Below are 26,741 nucleotides of genomic sequence, written 5' to 3'. Positions count from 1 at the left end.
GATATACTCAATTAGATAACAAGACTTAATTCATATATCAAAATTAGATAACAAGACTTATTATTTTCTAAATGTCTATATTTCTTATATAATAATGTCCCTATAACAGTTGCAACTACAGAAAGAAATTGTAATCTTACTTAGGATCAACAATATTTCAGGAAAGATTAAATGGATTAGATATACTATTAATTGAAAAAAATTATTTAGAATAACTCAATTGTAAAAAAATAAGCTTCAAATAAAAATATATAGGAAGTTTTCTTAAAATAAATTAAGGCCCCCGAATAAAAGAAGTAAATATTGATATAGCCCCCATTTGTTTGGAACTAAGACGTGTTGGTACCTTCTTTTATTTTCCCACTTCTTTTCATCCCTTTTTCCCAAACAAAGGATAAATAGAATCAAATCTTCATATATATATTTCCGCCTAAAAACAATACCAGCTCCGCCCCCCCCCCCCAAAAAAACCCCCGCCTCCCCCATACAAAAGAATATCTATAATATATATAACCACACTACTATACATTTACACGAATTTTATACACAAAATCTCATTTTCTAATGGCAGAATCCGAATTGGAATTGAAGTCTCCACCAAACCCTAACTCCTTAATTGTATCAGCACCGCCCTCAACTCCACCGGAATCACCGCCGTCGACTGCCGGCAGCAGACCGATATGGCTCCGGCAACGGCCAAAGATAAGAGTAACGACTGAATTTGACAGCGACAGCTCTGTATTCTTCCACAGGATTTCATGCAAAGTGCTTGATAGTTTTGCGAAATTGAAGTTATCGTTTCAGAATAACGGTAAGGGAGAAATATCGGACCCGCAATTGGCGTTATCTACGAAGTATTTGTCACTTCAGTATGACATTGAAGACAAAAATGCTCTTGTTAACGCTTCATTTAGTATGGCTCCTGGTTTGCAGTTTAAAGCTGCTCATGCTGTAAAGGTGTGAACTTTATTTACAGCTTTATGCAATTTCTTGTTGTGAGCCCTAAGTAATTGTGTTTGTATTCTGATAGATTTTAAGACGGTGTAAAGAGTATGCACTGACGGTATTAAGACGAATTACACTATCAAGTAACTTATTACAATATTTACACTATCAAGTCACTTATTAGTATTTACACTATTAAGTCATTTATTAGGTAACTAGAGGTAATTTCTTGATAAGCTTAGGTAATATGATAAAAATGGTAACTAACCTGGTATGTCGGTGTATAGAACTTATATCCATTTTGATATGGATTTTTGTTTTGAGTTTAACATATGACACCATAGTGTAAGGAAAATTTTACACTATCAGGTTGCCCAAAAGATATCTACATTTAATACTCCGTAAAAAAAATAGAATTCGTAATCTCAAAAAATAGGGCTAGTCACCTTCTATAAGAGATACAAGTGACCTGATAGTGTAATATGCTTTATGTAACACTTGTTGTGTGTACTGTGTAAGGGTGTTTGTATTTTGCCATGTTGTGAAGAGCGTGAAGCGAGGAAAAGCGACAACCCCCATTTCGCTTAAAGCGAGAAGCGAGAAGCGAAGCGCTCGCTTTTTTGAAGTGAAGCGGAATTTTTAAAAAAAATAAAAAAATAAATACTGCATAGACAACACATGTAATTGCAAGCAAATGTTCAATACTTCAATGTAAAAGATATAAAAATTAGAGGAAGGGCAGTTTTTCTCTGTTAAAAACTGGGCAGAGAAAGAAGAACCCAAGGATTGGCATCAATTCTGAGAAAGAATCGAAGGTAAAAAAAAAAATTCGCCAGCATTTCGCTGCTATTTGGACGTTGAAACAGTGAAAGAAAAAGAAGAAGAGGAAGAAGAAGAAGAAGAAGAAGGAAAATCAGAACATACCTGTTGCCGTTGAAGACTTGAAGTTGAAGAATAAAAGACAGAACAACTTCGTTTTTAATTAAATAGCCTGGGTCTGTTTAAAAACAAAGAAGCGGTCGCTTCCTTCGCATCGCATCGCTTGGTCGCTTTTTGCTTTTTAGTGGGAAGCGGTCGCTTTTTTATACCTGAGTCGCTTCACCTATGTGAAGCGGGCACTGAGTCGCTTCGCATCGCATCTCGCTTAAAGCGACGAAGCGAGCGCTTTTTTAATCACTGGTATTTTGATATGGAATTTTGTATTGAGTTAAATTTTTATACTATCAGGTCATTCAAAAGATGTCTACATGTAACCCATATCAAAAATTTTGATATGAGAATTTGTTATCTTGGAAGTACGGCAAGTTACACGCCACAACATGTATAAGTGGCCTAATAGTGTAAATATGCTTTACACCCTTGGTGGATATTAGTTAAACTCGAATTGTATTCAATGCAATTTGACCTTCATTTGGTTAATTTGTATACTTCTTTCATTTCGAAAAGAATGATGGGTGGGGTAGGAGGGTTAAATTTTCTACTTTTCAGTGAAAATGGGATATGGGTTCTCATTATTTTTGAAAAGTAAGATTGCTGAAAAGGTACTATAGTCATGCTTTTTTATAATTAAAAATATTTAGGGAATTTTGGAAAATTTAAATCAAAGAGTACATTGCTTGACTTCCCAATCTTAAATAGTATCAATGCTCCTTAAATTGTTGTTTGCATTTTATGCTTTACACTTTACTGAACACTTGTTGTGGGTACTGTAAGTCTGTAAGGGTGGTTAATAGCCTGTTTGGATAAGCTGAATTTAAGCAGCTTTAAGCATACGTGCTGAAAAACACTTTTTAAGTGCTAAGGCTGAATTTTTGAATAAACCGTTACCGGATAAAAGTGTTGAAACTGAAAATAAGCAATTACTATGTTTGATAGATACTTTTTGTCTTCGGACTGAAAAGTCCCTTAAAGCTGTTAAAACTAAAGATAAGCTTATTGGTGCATTATTTTTAAATTATAATTAATTCAAATACAAATTAATTTGTGTATCAATTCACTTTAAGTTATAAATTGATTAGATAAGATTATTCTAATAAATATAAATTATATATTTAAAAGACAAATTCTAATCAATGATTTGAGTAAAATTTGTAAATAAAAAACGTACTTTAGATAGTTTATAAATAAAGCGATGTTTAATTATAAAAAGAAATTCAATGTAAAATATTTTTCAAAATCAAAGAATCATGTAAATGCTTTATTTATGAAAAACTTGATTCGATGGAACTTGATTCGGCATATAAAAAGAATATTCGATTTCCATTGTAAAGAAACAGTACTCATTTTGCATAGAGAAGAGTATATAAAACTTGAATGAAAACGATACATTGCTACAGTACCTCCTTCCTAGCCTACTTTAGTTTTCTTATGCTTTGGATTTTGAATATTGAGAGAAATTTCAGATAGCTGATTATGACATTGTGGTTGAGAGGAACTAGCAACAAAGGAAAAGAATGGATTAGGGCTTTTAAAATGGAAAGGGTAGTTTGGGGCTTATAAAAAATGTAACGGACAATAATGTAAATTACTTGGTCAAATCCCAGTTCTTTTATGCAAAAACTATAAGTTAGGGTACGCCAACTTAGGGCTTTTGGCTTGTTTTGAGTTGTTTTGGTTTAAAAGCACTTGGCTCAAAAGCACTTTTTGAGTTTTTCAAACACCAAAACAAGCCAAAAAGTGATTTTAAGCTGAAGTTTTGTATTCAGTGCAGTTTAACCTTTATTGGGCTAATTTTTATTCTTTCTCTATTCCAAAACGAATGACAGTGTTTGGGTATCGACAATTTGTTTTGTATATATATATATGCTCCATCTATGTAGATTCAGCATCTATTTTCAGAGGTCAAACTCCCTAGTCCTATGTTTCCTTGTGAATTTGGATAGTACAACAACAACCCAGTAAAATCCCACCAGTGGGGTCTGGGGAGGGTGGAGTGTACGCAGATCTTACCCCTACCCCAGAGGGGTAGAGAGGTTGTTTCTGGGAGACCCTCGGCTCAGAGACAATAGATCTTTGACAACAAAACCCTAAAAATAATCAGCAATGTGAGAGAGCAAATAAATGGAAAAGCAGTAATACAAATATTATGCAAAAGTGTGAAACACAACATAAATCGCTAGCAGTGCTAGACAAAACACTATCATACTCGTCGGTACAAAGAGGGAAACCGGGACAAAGAGGAAAATCGCTCGACTACCCTTTAACCTACAACCCTAATGTTCGATCTCCATACCTTCCTATCAAGAGCCATGTCCTCGGAAATCTGGAGTCGCGCCATGTCCTGTCTGATCACTTCGCCCCAATACTTCTTGGGCCGCCCTCTACCTCTTCTCGTACCTGTCAAAGCCAACCGCTCACACCTCCTAATCGGAGCATCTAGGTTTCTCCTCTGCACGTGTCTGAACCATCTAAAGTCGCGCTTCCCGCATCTTGTCGTCCACCGGAGCCACGCCCACCCTCTCCCGAATATCTTCATTCCTAATCTTATCCGGCCTAGTGTGCCCACACATACATCTCAATATCCTCATTTTTGCTACTTTCATCTTCTGGATATGTGAATTCTTGACTGGCCAACACTCAGCCCCATACAACATGGTCGGTCTAACCACCGCTCTATAGAACTTACCTTTGAGTTTCGGTGGCACATTCTTGTCACACAAGACTCCAGACGCTAACCAGCATTTCATCCACCCCACCCCAATACGGTGCGTAACATTCCGTCGATCTCCCCATGTCCCTGGATAATTGACCCTAAGTACTTAAAACTTTCTCTTTTGAGGATGACCTGTGAGTCAAGCCTAACTTCCACATCCGCTTCCCCCGTCACGTCGTTGAACTTACATTCCACATATTCCGTCTTAGTCCTACTCAACTTGAAACCTTTAGACTCCAGGGCTTGCCTCCATACCTCCAGTCTCCCATTAACGCCGCCTCGCGTCTCATCAATCATAACTATATCATCAGCGAACAACATACACCATGGCACCTTTCCTTGGATATGGTGTGTCAGTGCGTCCATCGCCAGGCCAAATAAGAACGGGCTGAGCGCAGATCCTTGGTGTAACCCCATAACCACCGGAAAAGGCTCTGAGTCACCTCCCACAGTTCTAACCCGAGTCATAGCTCCATCATACATATCATTTATCGCCCTAATATAAGACACCGGCACACCTTTCACCTCCAGACACCTCCAAAGGACATCCCTGGGGACCTTGTCATACGCCTTCTCTAGGTCAATAAACACCATATGCAAATCCCTCTTCCTATCCCTGTATTGTTCCACCAACCTCCTGATAAGGTGGATAGCTTCCGTAGTAGAACGACCCGACATGAACCCGAACTGGTTTTCCGATATAGACACCGCCCTTCTTATCCTCCCTTCCACCACCCTTTCCTAAACTTTCATGGTATGACTTAGTAACTTGATACCCATATAGTTGTTACAATTCTGGATATCACCTTTGTTCTTGTACACTGGAACCATTGTACTCCACCGCCACTCATCAGGCATCCTCTTCGTCCTGAAGATAACAATAAACAACCCAGTCAGCCACTCCAAGCCTGCTCTACCCGCATATCTCCAAAACTCTACTGGAATCTCGTCTGGTCCGGTAGCTTCCGGTCGCTTTGCCCCGACTCATCTTACCTATCGCACGCACGACCTCATCAACCTTAATACGCCTACAATACCTAAAGTCGCGGTGGCTCTCGAAGTACCCCAATTGCCCTAACACGATGTTTCCATCCCCCTCTTCATTCAAAAGTTTATGAAAGTACGCCTGTCATCTTTGTCTTATCTTGGCCTCTTCCATCAATACTCTATCGTCCTCGTCTTTGATGCACCTCACTTGATCCAGGTCGCGAGCCTTCTTTTCTCTCGCTTTGGCCAACCGAAATAACTTCTTGTCCCCACCTTTGCTCCCAAGTTCCTCATACAGCCGACCAAATGCAGCAGTCTTAGCCTCTGTGACCGCTAGTTTCGCCTTCTTCCTAGCCTTCTTATCTCTTTCTCTGTTCGCTCTCCTCTGATCCTCGTTGGTGTTCTCTACTAACTTAATGTAAGCCGCTTTCTTGGCTTCCACTTTACCTTGGATCACGTCATTCCACCACCAATCGCCTCGGTGCCCGCCAGACTAACCTTTCTAAACTCCCAACACCGAAAACACAAATGCGTAAAAGCTAAAAGCCCAACAAGGAAAAATGAAATAAAAAAGGGTAAAAATTGTATATACACAAAGAAACAAAAGGCGAGTTTCCGGCGGATGATGAGATCGGAGAATACAACGGATTTGAGAAGAAGAAGATTGAATCAGAAGTTCGTCTCAAATGTAAATTTAAAATAAAAAATCTGAATTTGGATAGTGATTCTCAATATTTTTGAAATTTAAGATACAAAGTAACAGTTCCAATTTCGGGTTAATTCTATATCAATTTCTTAATGTATTTTAATTTACTTATTTGAATCTTACCTAAAAAGTAATGTAAGTCTTAATTTCTTATAATTAAATTATTTAGGAAATATTTCAAAATAGAGTAGTAAAAGAAACATTGTTTAAATCCTTAAACAGTAATAGTATCATATAAAATTGGATAGGCAGAGTACATCTGTTTCGGCCCTAGGTTTTTGTATGTCTGCGAAGTGGGAGACTTGCCCAAATTCCCCGCTTGCACTACCATAGGACCTGTTGCCACCAATTCTGCATTGTCTCGACCTATTCCTATTTCCTTGCTGGCACAAGCATTGAACAGTCTAGAAACTGTCTGTTGATTATCTTCTGCAAGTCAATGTTAATTTGCAATTCATTTAACTTAAGGAACAGTGATACAAGTACTGAAGGAACGGAAAATTATTTAGGGAATTGACTTTGAAAAATAACTTAATGAATGGAGAAAAGAGGAATTATCCCACTTTTCCATTGAAAAACTAATACTTTCTTTGTTTTATATATCGTCCTTCAGTTTTAGGGTATTCCAACATGTTTGACATCATCCCACTATTAAATTTTTTCTCTATGACTTTCACAACTTTCAAGAATTCAAATGCATTTAAATATTAAAATTTTAAAATCTGATGTGATGTTTTCTCTAAATAAAGTATCTTTCAACCATTACCGTAGCATTTTCTTCTACTGTCACCAATTCAATATATATGGTAAATTTACAACTTAAACTCCCATATCCAGTCATACACCATCACACTAAATGGTTGGAGAAGGTAGATAGCTTGGCACTTATAGAGATGCACATGCTTTCTGTGCTCTCTTTTATGTGGGATCCTGTTGTGAAGCTTATGGAATTTGTACTGAAGTTATGAGCAAGTTATCGTACACTAATATTGCAGGATTGTAATCAAACTCTATTTTTCTTGAAATTTTGTGGACTCTTTGAGTACTTTATGATGATGCTTCAGTCACCATATTCCTATCTACTTCAGGATGTAGTATGATTGATTCTGTTTACATGCTGTGTGTGCACTATACCACTCTTACACCTCTTTTGGTCATGCTACTAGGCACAACAAGGAGAACTGGCAATGGTAGCTGATCTGGCGGGTCCAGCCTACAAGTTTGAGTTGTCATCTGCTTATCCATCAATTGGCATGGTAAGACCGAATCTCTATGTACAGTATTTTATTTGGATTCTTGGTTATCTTTGAGAAAAGTGCTGTTCAAGATATTATCAACTCACTGGCTCTATAGTATCGAGTATGGTTCCTGGTTTACATTTGAGAAGATTATAGGGAATGTAATACTGAACAATACAGTACTTGCAGCTTCTTTTATCATACTTCTTAAGCACGTGTCCGCACATATGGATCAGCACTTCATTCACTGGTAGATATAGGACTGTAAATTCTTGTGCTATACAAAAAATTCTTACCTTCCTGCTGAGGTAGTGAGAAGAAAGCTTAGATTTTCGGAATGCAATTAGTTTCTTGTGTCTGACAATTACTGTGGCATCTGAGAGGTGGCTCTATCTATCTGTGCTTTGTTATACAGCATCTACTTTTTTCCCTTATTCATTCTTTAATCATCCTGCTGCAGCCAAGAGCAACCCTCAAATTTCCTCTGGGTGAAGTTTCACTACAGGAAAAAGAAGAGGAGGAAGAGGAGGAGCAAGCAAAGAGAATACTGTCAGTGAATGGCATCCTCAAAGGCAACATCCTGAATGGAGTTTGTACTGCAAAATATAAGGATGAAAGTTTGGATCTGACATACTGCTATAAGGTAGTTTCTTTTCACCAACTGTTCATGTTGTTTTGACCCAAGTTTTACTGGATTGCAGATGTTTAGTCATTTATTCTTTTCTTGAGTTCTTCTTGGCTGTTTAATGGATTTGACTGTACACCCCATGAAATGCGTGGTCTCTCTCTCTCTCTCTCTCTCTCTCTCTCTCTCTCTCAGTACCATACAAGGTGGCCTATTGCTCTTGAAGGGAGAGCTCATGAAGCATATTTTTTAGGCGCTAAACATGTGAAGCGAAGCAAGTTCAGTGAAACATTTTGTGACAAGGCTAAATTTGTCTTATCTTATAGTGCTTGTGAAGGATTTGTTTGATGTGTTTTACGTTAATGTGATAGACCTTTTTGTATTGAGTGACATATGGGTTTAATAGAAAGAAAAAGAAAAAAAATGAAATAGATAATAGGGTGAAAAGAGAATTATACTAGATGCCTAGAGTGGCAAAGCAATCTTTTGAAATTCTGATTGCCACTTATCTGTTTTTCCCTTCTCAAATTGATACCCTGTGGTAGATATTGAGAATGTCTGAAATAACAGTATTTGCTGCTCAAACTTATGCTGTGAATCACATCATCTTGCAGATTTGCTGTGGAGCTTGAACTTGAAAAATGTGCTTATGTGCATGGTATTGTGGAGTTATTGATCCACAATTGCTTCATTTGTGTATTTTCTGAAATTTTTTCCATTCCGTTCACTTTGAATAGGATTAAACATTCATTTTGATTCAATTGGGTCCTTCTGTGATTTCATGTGTCTGTATATCTGAAACTCGCACCAAATTTTTTTATTTGGAATGGAACACCAAAAAATTATTTTAGAACTTGCAGCATCTGATCCCACATGGTTAGGAATTTTTCTGTCTACATTTGAATCTATATTTGGAGTTGACCATTCCTATGTTGCAGGATGAGCAAATGGCATTTATTCCCAGCATTTCATTGCCTTCAAATGCAATGTCATTTGCCTTCAAGCGTCGATTTGGTCCTTCGGACAAGTTGAGGTGAAGCCTCTATCTTCATTTGACCTCCTTTTAACATAATGTTTCTAAGTTTTAATTTTATGATTTTCTTATGCAAAAGCATATCATATGAGAAAATATTTAGCTTCAATTGACTGAGCTGCTTGAAGTTAGAAAACAATGTCATAAGATATTAGATGTCACTGTTCGATTAGATATCATACAGTGATATCAGTGTGTGATATCATGCTGCAGGAATTTTGTATACTGTGTCATTTCCTAAATATACCAAAAAGGTGGGAACTACTTGTATATATGGCCTGAACTATAGAGCTTCATCTGGAAATAATAATAATACGCTTTTTGTTAATTTGGAAAATATTGATCCAACAACAACAACAACTTAGTAAAATCACACAAGTGGGGTCTAAGGAATGGAAAATATTGATCCATGATAAAAAATTACATATTTAGGTTCAATAGACTGAACTGCTTGAAGTTATGAATAGCATAAAATCTACGGAAAAGGGCCAAAACTGCCCCTAGACTATTCGATTTGGTATAAAAATGCCCTCCGTCCACCTGCACCTATTCGAATAAAAATACACCTACTGTTATCTTAGTGGCTCAACTTTGCCCTTATTACTAACAGACCTATGTGGAAGAAAAAGAAAATTAAATTAATATTCATATGTTATCGTCCCATTAGTCTAACTTAAACCCCATCCCAAATAGAATTAAACCGGCCTGTAACCCGCCCGATTATAAAACACAACTTCTCCATCTCTTTGTTCTTCCCTCGTTTCAACCGTTCTCATCAATCCAGATATAGATTCAGTTCTCATGGATGGACATAGATTTTGTTCCAATAAAATTTTCATGGATAGACATAGATTCAGTAATCATCAATCCGGACAGCAAACAGAGAGGAAAAAAACTCAATAGCAACCGAGTTCAATGGAGGTCGCCGGATTCTGACAAATCTACCGAAGAAAGAAAAATCATTTCTCTTTTTGTTCTTCTTTCTTTTAGATATGTATGTTGTGTCATGTGTGTATATGTATATAATATAAAAATTGAGGCTCGTCATACATCTGGCGATATCGTAGGCCCGAAAATCTAAAATAAAGTCAAACTTTTCGGGGCGGATTGCTTACTTTGTCTTCTCTCAGCTTACTTTTTCTTCTCTTAGCTTTTTCTTCTTTTTCTAAAAGATGTTGCTGGACTGTTGTTTGAGATCTGGACAGTGATAGATACAACCAGAGAAGAAAAGAGTAAGTTACTGGGAAGAAAAGAGAGATGGAGAAGTAGTGTTTCAGGCGTTTAATTCTATTTGGGGTGGGATTTAAGTTAGGCCAATGGAACAGTGACAAGTAGATATTAATTTAAAAAATTTCCTTCAGATAGGTCCGTTAATAAAAAGGACAAAGTTGAGCCACTATGGGGGTATTTTTATTCGAATAGGTGGACGGAGGGTATTTTTGTACCAAATCGAATAGTCTAGGGACAGTTTTAACCCTTTTCCATAAAATGTACTATATGTTGGATGTCACTGGTAGTTTAGAAATCATATAGTGATATTATGATGTAGGAGTCCAGATACATCTGTCATTTCCTAAATCTATACTATATTAGCAATTTTATTCGCCTTTTTTACCTTTCAAAATTGACAAAGAGTGGGTTGCTCTAGTGGTGAGTACCCTCCACTTCCAACCACTTCCAACCAAGAGGTTGTGAGTTCGAGTCACCCCAAGAGTAAGGCGGAAAGTTCTTGGAGGGAGAGAGCCGAGGGTCTATCGGAAACAGCCTCTCTACCCCAGGGTAGGGGTAAGGTCTACGTACACACTATCCTCCTCAGACCCCACTAGTGGGATTATACTGGGTTGTTGTTGTACTAGACAAAATAATCATTTAATTATTTTTCTAATACTTAAGAATAGACATTTAATTATTTCCCTAATATTTAGGTCTTCAAAATCAACAAAATTAGTGTATTAAATTCTTTCTTATTTATACTATATAATTTCACAAATTTGTAAAGGAAAAACATAACTAAGTCTTTTTTTCCCGATCTAATTTTGGCATATTTACATTTCGAGCACTTCCATTCCTCTTAGTTTTAGGAATGGTTTTCGTCTCAACTAAATTTGTGACATTTGACGTCATGATGCCAAGTAATTGGGTAGCTTATATGTTATGTGACTAATTCTATGGTTTTATTATCTGAATACGAGCATTTTCATATACTCCCTTTGTTTCAATTTATGTGAACCTATTTTCTTTTTAGTCCATGCCAAAAAGAATGACCACTTTCCTTATTTGGAAACAATTTACATTTATGCAATGATTTATAGCCACACAAAATATATGTGCCTCATTCTACACCACAAGTTCAAAAGTCTTCTCTTTTTTCTTAAACTCTGTGCTCAGTCAAATGGGTTCACATAAATTGAAACGGAGGGAGTATATTTTTTTTCAGTTGTGCATTCATTAATTGGCATCACCTTTGTTAAGATGATTGAATTTTGAACCCATAATTAAGTTTGTATTATAATACATTTTCATATTATATTTTAACTCTTTTCTACTAAAATAATATTTTTCTCTTTATCGGTTTTTGTATAATATTTGAAAATTACACTCAACACTTTGAATAAATAACCAAAAAAAAAAAACTAACAATAGAAAAGAGAGAGAGAGAGAGAGAGAGAGAGAGAGAGAGAGAGAAAAGTGATTGACAAAGTTAATAATACTAACAGTGCCGTAGACACAAAGATTCGGAACTGAAATATACATCAATGTCTTATCCTTTAAAAATAGAATTCTTACTCAATAAAATTATAATTATAATTAAATACTTAAAATTTTGGATGAGCTAAATTCAACAAAAATAAATGATTTCCTATAATATTGAGAATAAATAATTAAGTATTTGAATTAATAATTATCAAGAAAATCCATTTTTTTCTCAAATTAGTCATATAAGTAAAAAATAATTTTAAGCTTACACAACCTAATAATATTAAGAGTCATTAAATTTTGCAAAGTCACTTATACTATGATCTTAGAGTCAAAATGATTAAAATGCAAGCTCGAAGGAATACATAAATAGGGTACACGCGCAAACCGCATACTCTAAAGCTAGTATACCAAAAAGGTGGGAACTGCTTGTTATACAGCCTGAACTATAGGGCTTCATCTGGATATAATAATACATTTTTTGTTAATAGAGAAAATATTAATCCATGATTTAAAGTACTTTTCATGATTACAAATGCATATACTTGTATTTATTAATGAATTTGTTAATTTTAACTACAAGAGATTTCCAGCCATTTTTTTGTGATTAAGTGGGTGCTTCTCTATTGATATCTTTTGATCTGGGGTTCAGCTACTGGTATAATTTGGACACGAACTACTGGAGCACAGTTTATAAACACAATATTGGAAAAGACTTCAAGTTTAAAGCTGGTTATGATTCAGAAGTGCGACTTGGTTGGGCATCTCTATGGGTAAGTTATTTTGGTGCTTCAGTCCTTTCATAGCAAATAGGAACAAACTGCTTTTCAGCTTTGATTGTTATGCTGCTTTAATTTGATGTAGTAGTTATCTTCAATTACTTAAATTTTTTCACTGAGATCTCCAAGTATATTGATAGCTTTGACGTGTTTTTTCCCTTTCTTCCATTGTTTTTTTTTTTAAAAAAACAAAGTTTTGTATGCCTTTTTAATTGAAGTAACTACTACTTGCGTTTTTAAATTAGTATTTTTCTTAGTGGCCAGAGGAGACGATTTAACTAAAGATAGAAACAATCGAAAGGAAGGTCTCTTTATTTTTATGCAAACAAACCCAATAGAAAATCGCTATTGGAACAAAGGGTTTTTTTCCTTTTCAACAATAAGTCTATTGCAATGAGCAGGGTTGACAGCTTTAACATTAAGGTTTGCTAGCAAAGGCAATTTTCTAATAGTGTTATTTTCGTTCATGCTACATTACTGATATGAGCGCCCAATCTTGGTGATTGAACATTTTCTCTTGATTTACGTTGATAAAAACTGGACCATGATGACAGGAAGTAAGGAAAAGGAAACAGGAAGTGATGTTGACGATGTTGTGCACTAATTCCCATAGCTTAAAGATATCTATTAATCTTATGGGATTATATGGGAAATCGCGTGTTGTGCTAAATGCTTTTCCTAGCGTTGTACTTGTTGTTGCTTTCGTTTTGGCCTTCTGATTACAATACTCAGTTTTAGTTTTGTATCTTTGTATTTTTTTCTTCGGTTTTATAATTGGTGTGATTGTTGCTGCCCTTCCTTTTATCTTTCAAGGTCTGCGTATGTACTACCCTCCCCAGACCCCACTTGTGGGATTACACTGAGTCTGTTGTTGTTGTTGCTAAATGTTTTTCCTACTTGTCCAAAAAAAGAAGCAAGAAAAAAACTACAAAGTTATGATACATAATAATAGCATCTGCTCCTGCCACATTTTCTTTGTTAGGCTGGCGAGGAAGCTGGAAAAGCGAAGACAGCTCCGATGAAGATGAAAGTTCAATTTATGCTTCAAGTACCTCAAGATGACATTACATCTTCATCTTTGATGTTCCGTGTGAAGAAGAGGTGGGATATATAAGACTCCTATCTTACCTTGCTGTAATGAGATAGTAATTGTTTACAATGGAAATATGGATGTTTCTTTAGCTGTCACAAATTCTGAACCTTTCCTACCAAATTCATCCTTGTTACTTTCATATGCTAGCAAGTCTTCTTGTTCGCTTTTTACAAAGCATGTAAAGCTTGAAAATATCTCATGTTGCACTCAATAAGCCCCCATCTTTCAGCTGAATGAGAAATGTCATGCTAATTTTCCTGCCATATTTTTCGTTAAACCAATATTGACCTTTATCTCGCCAGCTACGGGAAAAATTTGAGCCCCGTGTTCTAGCTTCTGTGAGTTGGGCAATCTTAAAATGTTCAACAAGAAAGAGACTGGTTACTCACAATCTGTTGTCTTTCATCCTACTTCAATTAGTGCATAACATTGTCGTCTAACATCGTGATGAATTTGGCTTATCAGACTAAAATTCGTGATATTAACTTCTAAGATTGAGTAGGGTAGAAACACATTTTGTTAATAGTTTCTTTTCCATAAGTTACGATTTTTATTGTAAAAGTGGAGCCAATACCATCATAGGATGTGTTCGGGATGATTGGGATCCCCCAACTTAACCATGGAAAAACTTGATACGGATCAAATCTCCATTAAATGAATTCTAAGTAGCACAAATCTGAATTAGTCAGACAATTGAATTCCGAATGCTAGATGATTATACCCAAAAAACACGTAAGGAAATAAGATCCTGAAACTAAACCAGGGGCCCTTTATTGTCACAATAAATTTGAAGAAAGTCAAGTTTTCCCACTTTTCCGTTTAATAGGAAGAAAGTGAAATGAGGAGAACCAAATTGCAAAGATCAGATACTTAATAATTATTTAGCTCGCGAATGTTATAAATATTTTCAAAACACAACCTTAATAAGAAATCTTGTGCACTTCCTCCCTCCCTTACAATTATCAATAAAACAAAAAATTAAAGCTATATAATGGTATCGAAAAAGTTACGGGCACTAAAGAGCCAGTTGCCCTCGCTCAGAACAATAGGCACTCGTCTTAAACATCTATTACTCCAGGTTCTCACCCAAGGAGAATGCAAAACAATATTTAGTCCAAAGTAAAAAAAAAAATGAACTACCAATAGCATAACAAGGTTGGAGTGATAAAATTGACATAATACTAGACACCAAGAACTTATCATAATTATGTACATGTTTAACAAAATGTACAAACTTTAATAGCATCTTATACAACTTCCAAAGCCAAGATACTATAATTTAAGGCAAAATAACGGAAAAGAAAAAAGGCAGAAAGTTTTTTTTTTTTGTTGGTAAGTAGAAAAGGCAGAAAGCACTCGACCAGTAGGATCTATGATCGACATCCTTGCCCAGTGGTCATAAATAAAATGTCAGATTTACATCATTATGTAAATCCATCGGTTCACTCCCAAGTGAATGAAATAATAGAATTGGCAAGACCTGATTCCTCAAAGGTTATGTTGCTATCGTACTCCAAAAACTTCGATGCGCCTGGGATAGCTTGAGTAAATCGAAATGGCCTTGTCTCGGCTTCCTCAAGCTGAGTAGAACAGAAGGACCATAGCAGCTGAAAAGAGAGAAGACCAATAAGGCAGCTGCATTCCAAGGACTCCAAATAATCATACAGGCAAAAGAATGTTGTGCCTTTATCAGATGTAGTTCACTTTTCTTGCATTATGTAGATAACATTAAATCTAACTAAGAAGCTGTATCCACGTGAGCTAAGGAGAGTTGACTTCTCTTAATGTAAGTATCTTATGCAGTATTATTTAAGCAGAATTTATATCTCTATATGCCAAGAGTATTCTTCATATCAAAGGGGAGAAGTTGACATGTTAGCCTACAAGACTGGCTTCTGGAAGATTAAATCAGAATAAACCACAGGTCAAGCTTGAGAGGCATCAGCTCTATAGAACAGAAAAAAGAAATAAAGCTTTACCTTAATTGAGTCAGTTCGTAAGAAATTCCTTTGAAGCCTGCGACCATCAGGAAAGCGAATTGCAACTCTGCAGAGGAGGGTCCTGTCACCCTTGGGTTCTTCAGGTAAAGAAGGATAAGAAGGCTTCTTTATCAAGTGCTTCTCTTCTCCATCATCATTGGCTTCATTAGTTTCTTTAGAGGCAACTGCACCAGGATCTTCTATGCCTTCCATAGAGGCTGCCAATGCTCGTTGTAGTTCTTCGTCCTCTTCTCCAATTTCATCTGCACATAACAAAGCCTTATAAATGAGGTTCAATCTGTATTTGGTACGGCATCTGACTCTTATGTTTCCTATTTTCTTTTCTACTTTTCATTGCGTGGAGGTGGCGGTGAGACATGCTCAATATTGTGTAGTTGGTCAAAATGAAGACGTGTTTGGCTAAGGTGGACCACAGACGCAACTCATTGCACGATAAGGTTTAAATCAGGATGAAAGAGATAGAGACTTCGAATATGATCTGTGTTTTGAGGCCATATTATGAATCTGGAGTGTCACCTCACCAAAAAGTTTCATTTTGCCTTTAAAATATATAGCTCTTCCGAGAACACCAAAACCTTTTTCTTTGTATACCCCCCCCCCCCAACAGCTAGCATCAAACAGCAGAGAGACTAAACAGTATTAAAAACATTAAACTTACTCTGAGGTAACAGCATTAAAAACATTGAACTTACTCTGAGGTTGAGGTTGACGAGGTGCCTGAGGAGTTTCTCTAGGTCGTTTATGAGAAAGATTAACATGATATTCTGAGGGGCTAGCATCCATGAAAGATATGAGATCCTGCATCAGCACACAAAAAGTTACTCAAATCCTACAAGTTATGTAGGCAAATATAACAAGGCAAAAGAAAAAACAACAAACCTCTAGCAAAGTTTCTGGCTGAACCATTCCACGCCAAGAACGCATCTTTTGACCTGTTATAGGATCAAGTACCAACACGACAGGCATAGAATCTAACTTGTAGTAAGTGCAAACTTTGCTGCCCTCCTCAGTATCATCATACACCTGCATGTAAACAAGCAAAAAAGAACAGTGAGTGAAGCACAAAAGAGATTCTAAGAGTTTTTAACCAATCTTGACTCGGACCAAAAAAAATAAGGAAAAACACAAAAGTCACCAAGCAACTCCTTTCAGAATCATGCAGCCAATAAAACGATAGCGTAATTTAGTCCCCCTGGGGACATCCAGTAAAATGACAGTAATTTAGTAACCCCTCCACAAAATCACCCCCAAATAGAACAAAGGAGACAGCCCAGCCTGCTTAATCCTTTCTGTCATTTTTACATTTTCCACATAGTACTCTGGTTCCCCCATCAGCTCTTTCAAGTATGAATCCAAGATTGTGACAAGATTTTACCGGCCAGATGTGCAGCATGGATCTATTAATTGAAACTTTGCCCTCTGAATGAATAAGTTCATAGGTCCATTTAGTCTATCAAGACAAAGTTACTCATACTAATAATTATTTTCAAGTTCTCTAAAAAAATCTGACTCTTCGATCTTACCATGTAGGCTAGTCCATTAAGGTTTAACTTGGAAACCAGACTAACATCAACTTACATACCCATTGGTGGTCTTATTTCTAGCTGCTAGCTTACGACATCAAAGTTGTCACAGATGTATTTGGGATCGTGTCCTCATCTAATTCCAACCATTCACCCAGGCACCATCAGAAGTGTAAGGACTGCATGCCATGTGTTCCTTTGAGTGAGTGCAGAACCATATTTTTTACTTGCTTTCTTTCCCTGTCCAAGCTCAAGGCTAAAGAAGCTCATGTATTTCAAACTTAGAATGGACAGATAAAACCTGGCACTATGGTCAGTCACATTGGCATTACATGCGTAAAAGTAGCCATATAATCTCTTATTCTTCTTCTTTCTTTCAAGACCAGAAGATTCATTTCAAGTCGTCTAACATGACAACAAACGGAGCCAAATTTCTATCAGATTTCAGCACAAGTAATTCTAACAAATTTAGTGACCTCTGGAGGATATATCTAGCAAATAAACTAGTTACACATAATGGCAACATTGTCAAAAGGTCAGCGTCATGTGTAGAGAACCATAACTGGTAAAGAGCCAATGAAACAAGTCCTTGATTAATGTAGACAAATAAGAGATCAGACACACAGGTAAAACTGCATGCATTCTGACTATAGAGCTAGTTTAAAAGAAAGAAAAAAGTAGCACCAACCTGCCAGAAGATGAAGTTACTTTTGATAGTTTGAGCAACAGCCTCATTAGCCCAAGTGTCTCGGTTAAGCTTCAAAAGCAGGTTACACAAACCAAAAGTGAGCCAAAAAACGTAACAAGGAAAAGAAATATTGTGTCAGCTTCTATGTTCCCAACATTTTCAGTTAAAGGGGGAGATGTTAAGAGACTACCATATGTGAGCTGAATTCTCGTGTGGATTGCATATTCACCAAGAGCCATTTGTTCTGCGCTCTAGCAGCATCTTTCGCCTGCAATTACAGATTATTCAGGGAAACAGTATCCACCAAGGAACACAGCAATATAGGTAATGTACTCCCATTAGTAACAATATCACAATGAAGTACAATACAAAGTAACTGGGTTAAAAAGTGACAAGCAACCATTGACCACAAGATTTTGCTCTTTTCCACAGTTTAGAACAACCAGCTTGATAGGCATAAAACAAATGGGTTAAGAATCAATTCAATACAGTACTAGTACTAGGCCTCCAGAACATTAATAGAGATTGCTATTCAACTTACTTGTCCTTTTAAAATGAATAAATTATACCCATTTCATAGAACTTTCTCTATTTTTGAAGCTTCAAAATATCCCCATTCGTACAGATAGTAGGCTGTTGTTTGTGGCCAGACACTTGTTTTTGTAGGACTTCCTACATTACAATATATAGTATATGGGTTGTGTTTTTCGTATTTTTTGTGGATAAAATAAGGTTTTTTTTTTATAAGGTATTGATAAAGTAAGGTATATGGTTTGTGTTTTTCGTTATTAATGCAAATACTCTTTAACCAACCAAAAAAAGAATAAAAGATCCGTTGACCCATGACATTACTATTAAAAGAATATGGCTACTACGATAAGATAAAAAGTAAATAAGCAGTGGTAGAAGCAAATAAAATAATAAGAAGAAAAGTTTACGTCTAACATCTACGAAAAACCAAATCCAACAAGATTCGAAGTTACTTTGTTAACCACCCTCTACTTAATCAAAGGAACACAAGTAACCAAACATCATCATAAGTTGTGAAGGGAATAACTTTTTGTTACTTAGTTTTGACTTTTAAAATGCCACAAAATAATAAGGTTCTTTGGCTAACATATAAATTTGCAACCTCTCTACTCACTAGTTGCCAGAACAGACTGCATAAACTTTAAAAGTATAAATCAAGAAAAACCCTCGCAAGAGCAACAAGAGCAAGGAAAATCACCACAGAAACAAATAAAGTACTTAGTGAAGCAGGAAACTGAGCAACAAATCTTTCCGGTAAGAAGGTCCATTTACCTTCTCAAAAGGCCCATGGTACATCAAGGCAAAAGGAGGACGATACAAAGAAGCAAGATTGTCTTGAGCAGCATCTGCTGTAGAAATAGAACGTTTCTCTGCCTCCCAAACTCCAGGACGCTTCATTTCCTCCTCAAAATTGCGGAAGGGAACTACTAATCGAGGTTCACGTGATGAACCTCCCACTCCTGATGAACTAAAGAACAACACAGGAAAATCAATTCAACAAAATAAGGGTACAAATGAATGGGGGAAAACATCCTTTAGAAAGAAAATTAGAAAATGAAAATGGCAAAATAGTATAGATAAGCTATGCACACAACTGCTAGTATTCTTTGTCAAGACAGTCAATTAGCAAGTTTTGATATCTAAGTGCATATACATCATGCATTCGCACTCCAGATACTGAAAAAATTGGAAAGAAAGAGCTGTACCATCTGTGAAAAAGGTAGACAGTTCATAGTACTTTGGTCGCATCAAAACCATAATAATGAAAAGAGAAAGACATGAAGAGGACCACAGTAGGTCTGAATTTATGAGTAGCATCAATTATTCTGAGTGCTAAATATCTATAATAATGAGGAAACACATTTTCGCCTGGATAAATATCTATATGAGAAACTCTATGATGCCTCACATAAGACAAGAATTTATAACAATTCTTGTGCAACACAACAAGCAGAGAACTACAATCCTGAACTACTGCAACCAGCCTGATCCTTATTGTAATTTTGAGTAATTCTATTAGGCAAATGCATCTTATTTCCATATGTAGAAGAACAATGATTTGAGCTTTCTTTTGATAAAGATGATTTAAGCTTCTCCTACATTGGAAGCCAAAGATTAACCTAAAATCTCCAAGTTTGTTGTGGCTGACGAGTGTTGGAATGTACAGTGAAGACATAATTTCGGGAAGAAACCATATCCCCTAACCCCAAAAAGTTGAGTGGAGATGCAAAATATTAAAGCCAGAAACAATATAGGGAGGAATGTCGTGAACCTGGTGTGATGTGCAAGCTTGACATAGAAAAAGCATTTGACCAACTCAACCGGTCCTATCTCATCTCTATACTTGGGAAAATGGGATTTGGAGACAGATGGATAAGATGGGTCGGATTCAGCATCTCAACTGTGAAATACTCAGTGATAGTCAATAGGGGTCCAGTGGGTTTCTTCTCTCCTCAAAAAGGGATCAGACAAGGAGATCCCCTCTCCCTTTTTTGTTCATTATAGCAATGGAAGGTCTGAGCAAAATGTTGGATAAGACCAAATAACTGCAGTGGATTCAGGGATTCAATACGGGTACTAATCCTGGGAACTTAGTCACAGTGTCACACTTGCTATATGCTGATGATACACTCATCTATTGTGATGCTGTAACATCACAATTATTGTATTTGAATTTAACACTTCTCCTCTTTGAAGCACTATCAGGTTTACATATCAACATGATGAAAAGTGTCATGTACCCAGTAAATGATGTGCCTAATTTAGAGGAACTGTCTAACATTATGGGTTGTACAATTGGGTCACTCCCTACCACCTATCTAGGTCTCCCCCCTGGAGCCAAATACAAGAATACTGAAATCTGGAACGGGATCATTGGAAAGTTTAAAAAGAGACTGGCAGCTTGGCAGATGCAGTATCTTTCCATGGGAGGGAGATTAACTCTCATCAATAGTGTCCTTGATAGCATCCCCACTTACTACATGTCATTATTTCCCATCCCTAGCGAGGTACTTAAGAAGCTAGACAAGATCAGGAGAGACTTTCTCTGGGAAGGAAACAGCAGCTCCCACAAATACCATCTCGTCAAGCGGTCCAAAGTCACTTAATCTAAAAATGGAGGACTGGGTATTAGAGACTTGGCCTTACACAACAAAAGTCTGCTCATGAAATGGTTATGGAGGTTCGGTACAGATGAGACAAGCCTTTGGAAAAAGTAATTGTTGCTAAACATGGTAGAAGGGACAACTGGAGAACAAAAACATCTACGTCATCTCATGGGGTTGGTTCCTGGCAGCACATCAGCAAGCTGGGAAATGAATTCTTTGAGCAGGTATCTTTCAAAGCTGGGAATGGTTTGAACATTAGTTTCTGGAAGGATAATGATTAAACTATATTTCACTCATGGAGGTATACCCAAATTTATTCCAGATTTCCCAAGATAAGAATTCCTCTATTGCTCAAAACAGATGTGGGAACAACTGGAATGTATTATTCAGAAGATATGTTCGGGAATGGAGATAGATAGCGTGTTGGAATTACTAGCTAGTGTAGAGAGGTGCATCATTGCTGAAACCAAAACTGACGGACTGATTTGGGGAGACAACAGCCTTTTCACTGTGAAGGAATGCTACCAGCTATTAAGTTCTCAGAATCAGATAATTGACTTCTGGCCTTGGAAGCTAATCTGGAAGACCAAAGTGCCTACTAAGGTCATTTGCTTCAGCTGGATTGCTCTTAAGGAAGCATGCTTAACACAAGACAATCTCAACATAGGGGGATTTAAATTGGTTAATAGATACTATATGTGTCAAAGCAGTTCAGAGTCCGCCACCTGTTCTTGCATTGTAGAGTGGCTAAGGATCTATGGAATATGTTCTATTTTTCTTTGGCATTCACTGGGTCATGCCACAGCACGTTGATGAACATATGCAAGCTGGAGCCTATGGAGAGTTGACAGACTATCAAGAGATCTGGGTGATGATCCCTGCAGTTATTCTTTGGTGCTTGTGGAATGAAGGGAATCATAGATGTTTTGATGGGATCTCAACTCCAACTCACTCTCTTAAAGCTAGTTGTCTGCTTAATTTTTTTTGCTGGACTAACTTAACTCCTGTAATTAGCTTTGATCAATTTTTTGATTTTGTGCTCTAGTGCTTTTGTCTTTTGTAACTCTGCATCTTCTTGATGCCTTTTATTAATAAACACCTTACTTCATCTTTTAAAAAAACAATAAAGGGAGGAAGATTGCTCTATCGAACCTAGAGGATTGGTGTGACGGAAAAAATATGAAGAAAAAGAGTAATTCTAAGACAGAATAACAAAGACTTTGTCTGGTTCAATTTACTTGTTTTCGTTTATAATAAGAAAATGTTCGTAATTATTATGCTTAAACAACTTCCAAAATCAAACTTTTGGTATAGTGCAGTTTTTTTCCCGCAAGCATTTTTAAACTTTAGACTTAAATTGAACGTAACAAAAAGTACAACTTAACCAAACACTGTTTCTCCTTCCTCTCTTACTCCCTTTTGAATCTAAAATGTAAGCTTGTGCTTGAGGACCCTGATCTTGGTAGACTTTCATGCGGACTAGGAGCATTGAAAGGAAACAGTTTTGAATTAAGTAATTGCTAATTGCAGCTTCTTACTCTTCAATGCTTAACCGAATAACATTAGGTGCTGAAGTGAATTTCAGTCCTTAGTGGTGGCGAGCATTTTTGGGTTCACCAACACATCCGGCATAAAACAATAAAAAGAGGTCCTCAGTTTTTTTTTTTTGATAAGGACAAAAGGAAGAGGAAGAATCTAGTCTAAGATTGAGGAGGATGAACAAGTCCCTTGCTTCAACCCAAATAAAGAAAAATTTAAAAACAAACAAAATATTGATCAATTTGCCCAGGCATTAAGAAAGAGCATTTTTTTTATGAGAGAAATTTGTCTGCAGCCAACCTGACAGCCTTCGAAACTCGGGGATAATGAGCATGCCCTCTAACCTTCTCCACTTATACCAGGCTTAGTTCACGTGACACAGGGCTTGAACCTGTGACCTAAGGGCAAAGTCACAAGTCCTTCAACCTTCGCCACTCGAACTAAGCCTTGGGGGCACATTAAAAAAAGAGCATCTTACTCCTACAGTGAGGATAAAAGTTTTCTCCAGCGGACGTGTACTGATTTTACAGCTTCCTCAAACCTCATGTTCTTCATATTTTCTAGCACATGGAATTTAAGGCCGTAGTTGCTATTACATAAAATGACCATGCTAACTCCAGTAAAAACATGAGAATGAAATAGAATGAGAAAACAACAAAAACAAAAGGCTCACAATACAGTACAAGTGAGTAGATTCAGAAGCATGAGTAGAATAGCATACCCATATAGTACCGCATTGTCATAAAGAACTTCCCTTTTTACAGGTAAAGGTGGTCGTATATCATCTCCATCGCCTTGTCCCCAGCTGTTGTCTGCGGACTCCTTCACAGCTCCACTGGACCAAACACAAAAATTGCAAAGATAGAGAAAGTAATTAAAAAGCAGTGTTGTCAAGGGCGAAAAGCGTTAAAAAGCGCTTCGGGTCTATCAAATCTTTAAGCGCAAAGCACAATTGAAGTGTGGGTTTTAGTTTAGAAAGGTGCAACGAAAAAAATAAAAACATATATGCAAGAAAAAAGTTACAATTTTATTCATAATGATTTCCTTAACAATTAATATATCTTTTTGCCAATTATATTTATTGTTTTTTACCGCTCTATTAACATAGAACTTATGGGCAATGAGGCGCCTGCCTTAGTGCTTTGCCTATATTGAAGCGCAGCCTAAGTGAGACGAAGCGCATACTCTGAGTTTTTTTGAGCTTTAGGGCTTAATCGCGCCTCAAATGAGCCTTTGACAACACTATTAAAAAGGACAAAAGAATAACTAAAATAGAAAGATCACAGGGTGTATCTATATTTAAAATACCTCAAGCTCGAACCACCAAGAAGTGCATCATTTCCCAATTGCGGAGAATTAAAAGATGCTGCAGCCCCCGCCTCATTTCCGATGTAGAAAAGCTGAATTGCTTCGTCAAGCTTCCAGCTTGTTGCCTGCGCGCACAGAATATTTACAATCTCCACCTTATAGTAACTAGGCACTAAAAATTACCAAAAAGGAGAAAAATCATCAATTCCAATTGACCATAAATAAATGTTCTGCATAGGCCCCTGATGAAAACAAGATGCAACAAGAGCCAAAAAATAGCTAAAATCAAGCAAATGACAATGCCATCAATAGCAATAAAACCCTCTACCTACTCAGCGTTTCACTATCTGCTTACTTTTCCACCCATTGACTCGTCTTATTACCAATACATGAAATAAATGTATCTTCACACCCCAATAACTAAAAGATCCCAAACTAAGTTGTCACCAAAGCTTGAGGAAATTAATTTGACTGTGATACAGAATCAGAAGGTCCAACTGAATGGAAGAGCTCAATTGATATAACCGTAAGCAAATTTACCAAATCTAATATACAAGTCTCATCCATCTAGTTTCTGTCCTAAAAGTTGTACATGCTTTGCCGAAACAAAAGAAAACCCCTAAATTCATTTAACTTCCACAAGATTGACAGGATCTCATATTTGAGTAACAAGATAAAGACAGGACGTAATAATGGGCACACATCATAGCATAAACTCTAGGCCCCAAAGGTGATAATTCTTCTATTTTCCGTAACGGTGGACAAGGCCGCGAGCACCTCAACCTACATACATCCTTCGACTAGCACATGCCCCAAAGCTGCTAACTTTATCCATCGGTTGCTATTATAAATGGAAGAAGGATCATTAAGTTATTATTCCAAATCTCAAATCTGTATATACTCTAACTATTAACTTTGTTCATTAACGAGTTCTACGGGCCTAAAGCCACAATCTAATCCAAAAATAAAAACACACCTTACGGAAAACATCATACACTTACAGGTTCAAGAACGAAAATAAAGCAATTTCAGTCCAATTTTAAGCTAATCTTTTGTGCCGTAAATCCATCATGGAGTCACTCCTGAGCCATTAACAGCGAACATTCTTCTTTATAAAGCTCGAATCTTTTTCCTATTTTTTATATCTTTATCTTTTTTATGACCGACAAGAGTGGGTTGCTCTAGTGGTGAGCACCCTCCACTTCCAACCAAGAGGTTGTGAGCTCGAGTCACCCCAAGAGCAAGGTGGGAGTTCTCGGAGGGAGGGAGCCGAGGGTCTATTGGAAACAACCTCTCTACCCCAGGGTAGGGGTAAGGTCTGCGTACACACTACCCTCCCCATACCCCACTAGTGGAATTATACTGGGTTGTTGTTGTTGTATCTTTTTTATGACGGTGGTGTCTAAGCCAGCTTGGTGTATCTCGAATGTTCCATGGGATACTTGCTACTCCAACCAGCATAGGTCCCGCGTGACTCTGTCCACCAAGACTTAGGTAGATGCATGTTTTTGCCTTCGCTAGGAATTGAACTTGAGACCTCATGGTTTACCTCACTTCATTGTCCACTACGCCACACCCTTTTGTGCAAAGCTCGAATCTTTATTTCTTTCTTTTGATAAGTAAATAAATTCTTCATCATAAAGCTTGGATCTTTAATAGATAAGATTTAATTAAAATCACCTAGAACAAAAATTAAAGCTCAAAAACATTAATTTTATCTCAACACGATAATGCTGGGGAAAAATCTTTTATATACAAGTAGGAAAAAGTTCGAAACTAACATAAAATTATGCTAGTTCACTACTCTCTTTAACTCGAACTACACCATAGGCGAGATAGGCGAGACTTAAATCATCGATCTACTACTACTGTACAGAAAGTAAAACACATACATTATAATATTAAAAGAGGTATTTTTAGAACCTGGAGGAACTGACGGGCAGTATCGGCGGTTTGACCGACGGCGATTTCAAGGAAAGACGAAACTAAAATCTGCTGGTCCGTCGCAGACATTACGCCGTCCATTGCTTCTCTCTCTTCAACTTTCCGGCTGTTAAGTTTTAGAAAGAGAAAAATTAAACCCTAACTTTGATGAATTTTGTAGATTTCTTCTGCAACGCACCGATTGAGTATCTATGAAGAAGGTGAGGAGGTGGGATTTTTTTATTTTTTTTTGGCGGGGGGTGGGGTTTTGATATATGAGTCTGTTCGTTCCTTCTTCGGCTCGGAAAAGAAATTATTATTATCATGTTTAAATTTACGTATACCTCCACTGATTTTTGTTCTAATTACAGAAAGCTCCCTTGTAATTTTATTACTATATATATATTAATATTAATTTGAATGCCCAATACTCTAAATGCTGTTTGATTTTTTATTTTATTTTTATATTTGTCTTGTTAGCTTTCTACTAGTATTTGATAGTGTTCTTAACATGCTTGTACTTTTAAAATGTTACTCCATTTTTGTTAGCAAAATGAAAATGATAAGTTCAATCACTTTCTTTATCTCAACACTTAATTTGTATTCGTCGTACGTATGTTTGCTAAGATCCACCGAACTTTACTGAAAAACGATAGAGCTTGAAATATAAAATATGACTTGCACTTTAGTGCTTTAAAGAAAGTTTAGTAAATGTAATTGTTTATCCGAAAAATCGGATAGAATCGAATTTGTATATAGTTCTAAGGGTATGTGGTACAACTTGATACAAAATCGTAAAAAGATATAGAAATATACAATCTTGACTATAAGAATGAAAGATAAAAACGGTAGAAAGGAGAAAAATGGA

The 26,741-nt window shown here is 36.7% G+C and overlaps 2 protein-coding genes across 2 annotated transcripts; one reads left to right on the top strand and one right to left on the bottom strand.

Moving 5' to 3' along the window:
• Window positions 1-463: 463 nt before the first annotated feature.
• Window positions 464-14,018, top strand: LOC107821286 (outer envelope pore protein 37, chloroplastic). The gene is made up of 6 exons (XM_016647715.2): window positions 464-957; window positions 7,457-7,546; window positions 7,989-8,171; window positions 9,092-9,186; window positions 12,536-12,656; window positions 13,645-14,018. The coding sequence occupies exons 1-6, from the start codon at window positions 565-567 to the stop codon at window positions 13,774-13,776; spliced, it is 1,014 nt and encodes a 337-aa protein (XP_016503201.1). The 5' UTR covers window positions 464-564; the 3' UTR covers window positions 13,777-14,018.
• An 893-nt stretch (window positions 14,019-14,911) lies between these two features.
• LOC107821284 (plant UBX domain-containing protein 7-like) lies at window positions 14,912-26,176 on the bottom strand. The gene is made up of 10 exons (XM_016647714.2): window positions 25,874-26,176; window positions 23,951-24,075; window positions 23,364-23,477; window positions 19,269-19,464; window positions 18,157-18,234; window positions 17,967-18,035; window positions 16,635-16,778; window positions 16,448-16,553; window positions 15,735-15,997; window positions 14,912-15,362 (listed from the first exon to the last, which is right to left on the bottom strand). The coding sequence occupies exons 1-10, from the start codon at window positions 25,973-25,975 to the stop codon at window positions 15,198-15,200; spliced, it is 1,362 nt and encodes a 453-aa protein (XP_016503200.1). The 5' UTR covers window positions 25,976-26,176; the 3' UTR covers window positions 14,912-15,197.
• Window positions 26,177-26,741: the final 565 nt, after the last annotated feature.

This window comes from Nicotiana tabacum, chromosome 12 (assembly GCF_000715075.1).
Source record: "Nicotiana tabacum cultivar K326 chromosome 12, ASM71507v2, whole genome shotgun sequence".
NCBI classification, from domain to species: domain Eukaryota; kingdom Viridiplantae; phylum Streptophyta; class Magnoliopsida; order Solanales; family Solanaceae; genus Nicotiana; species Nicotiana tabacum.
Note: the sequence above shows the minus strand (reverse complement) of the source record. Positions and strands in the feature narration are given on the sequence as shown.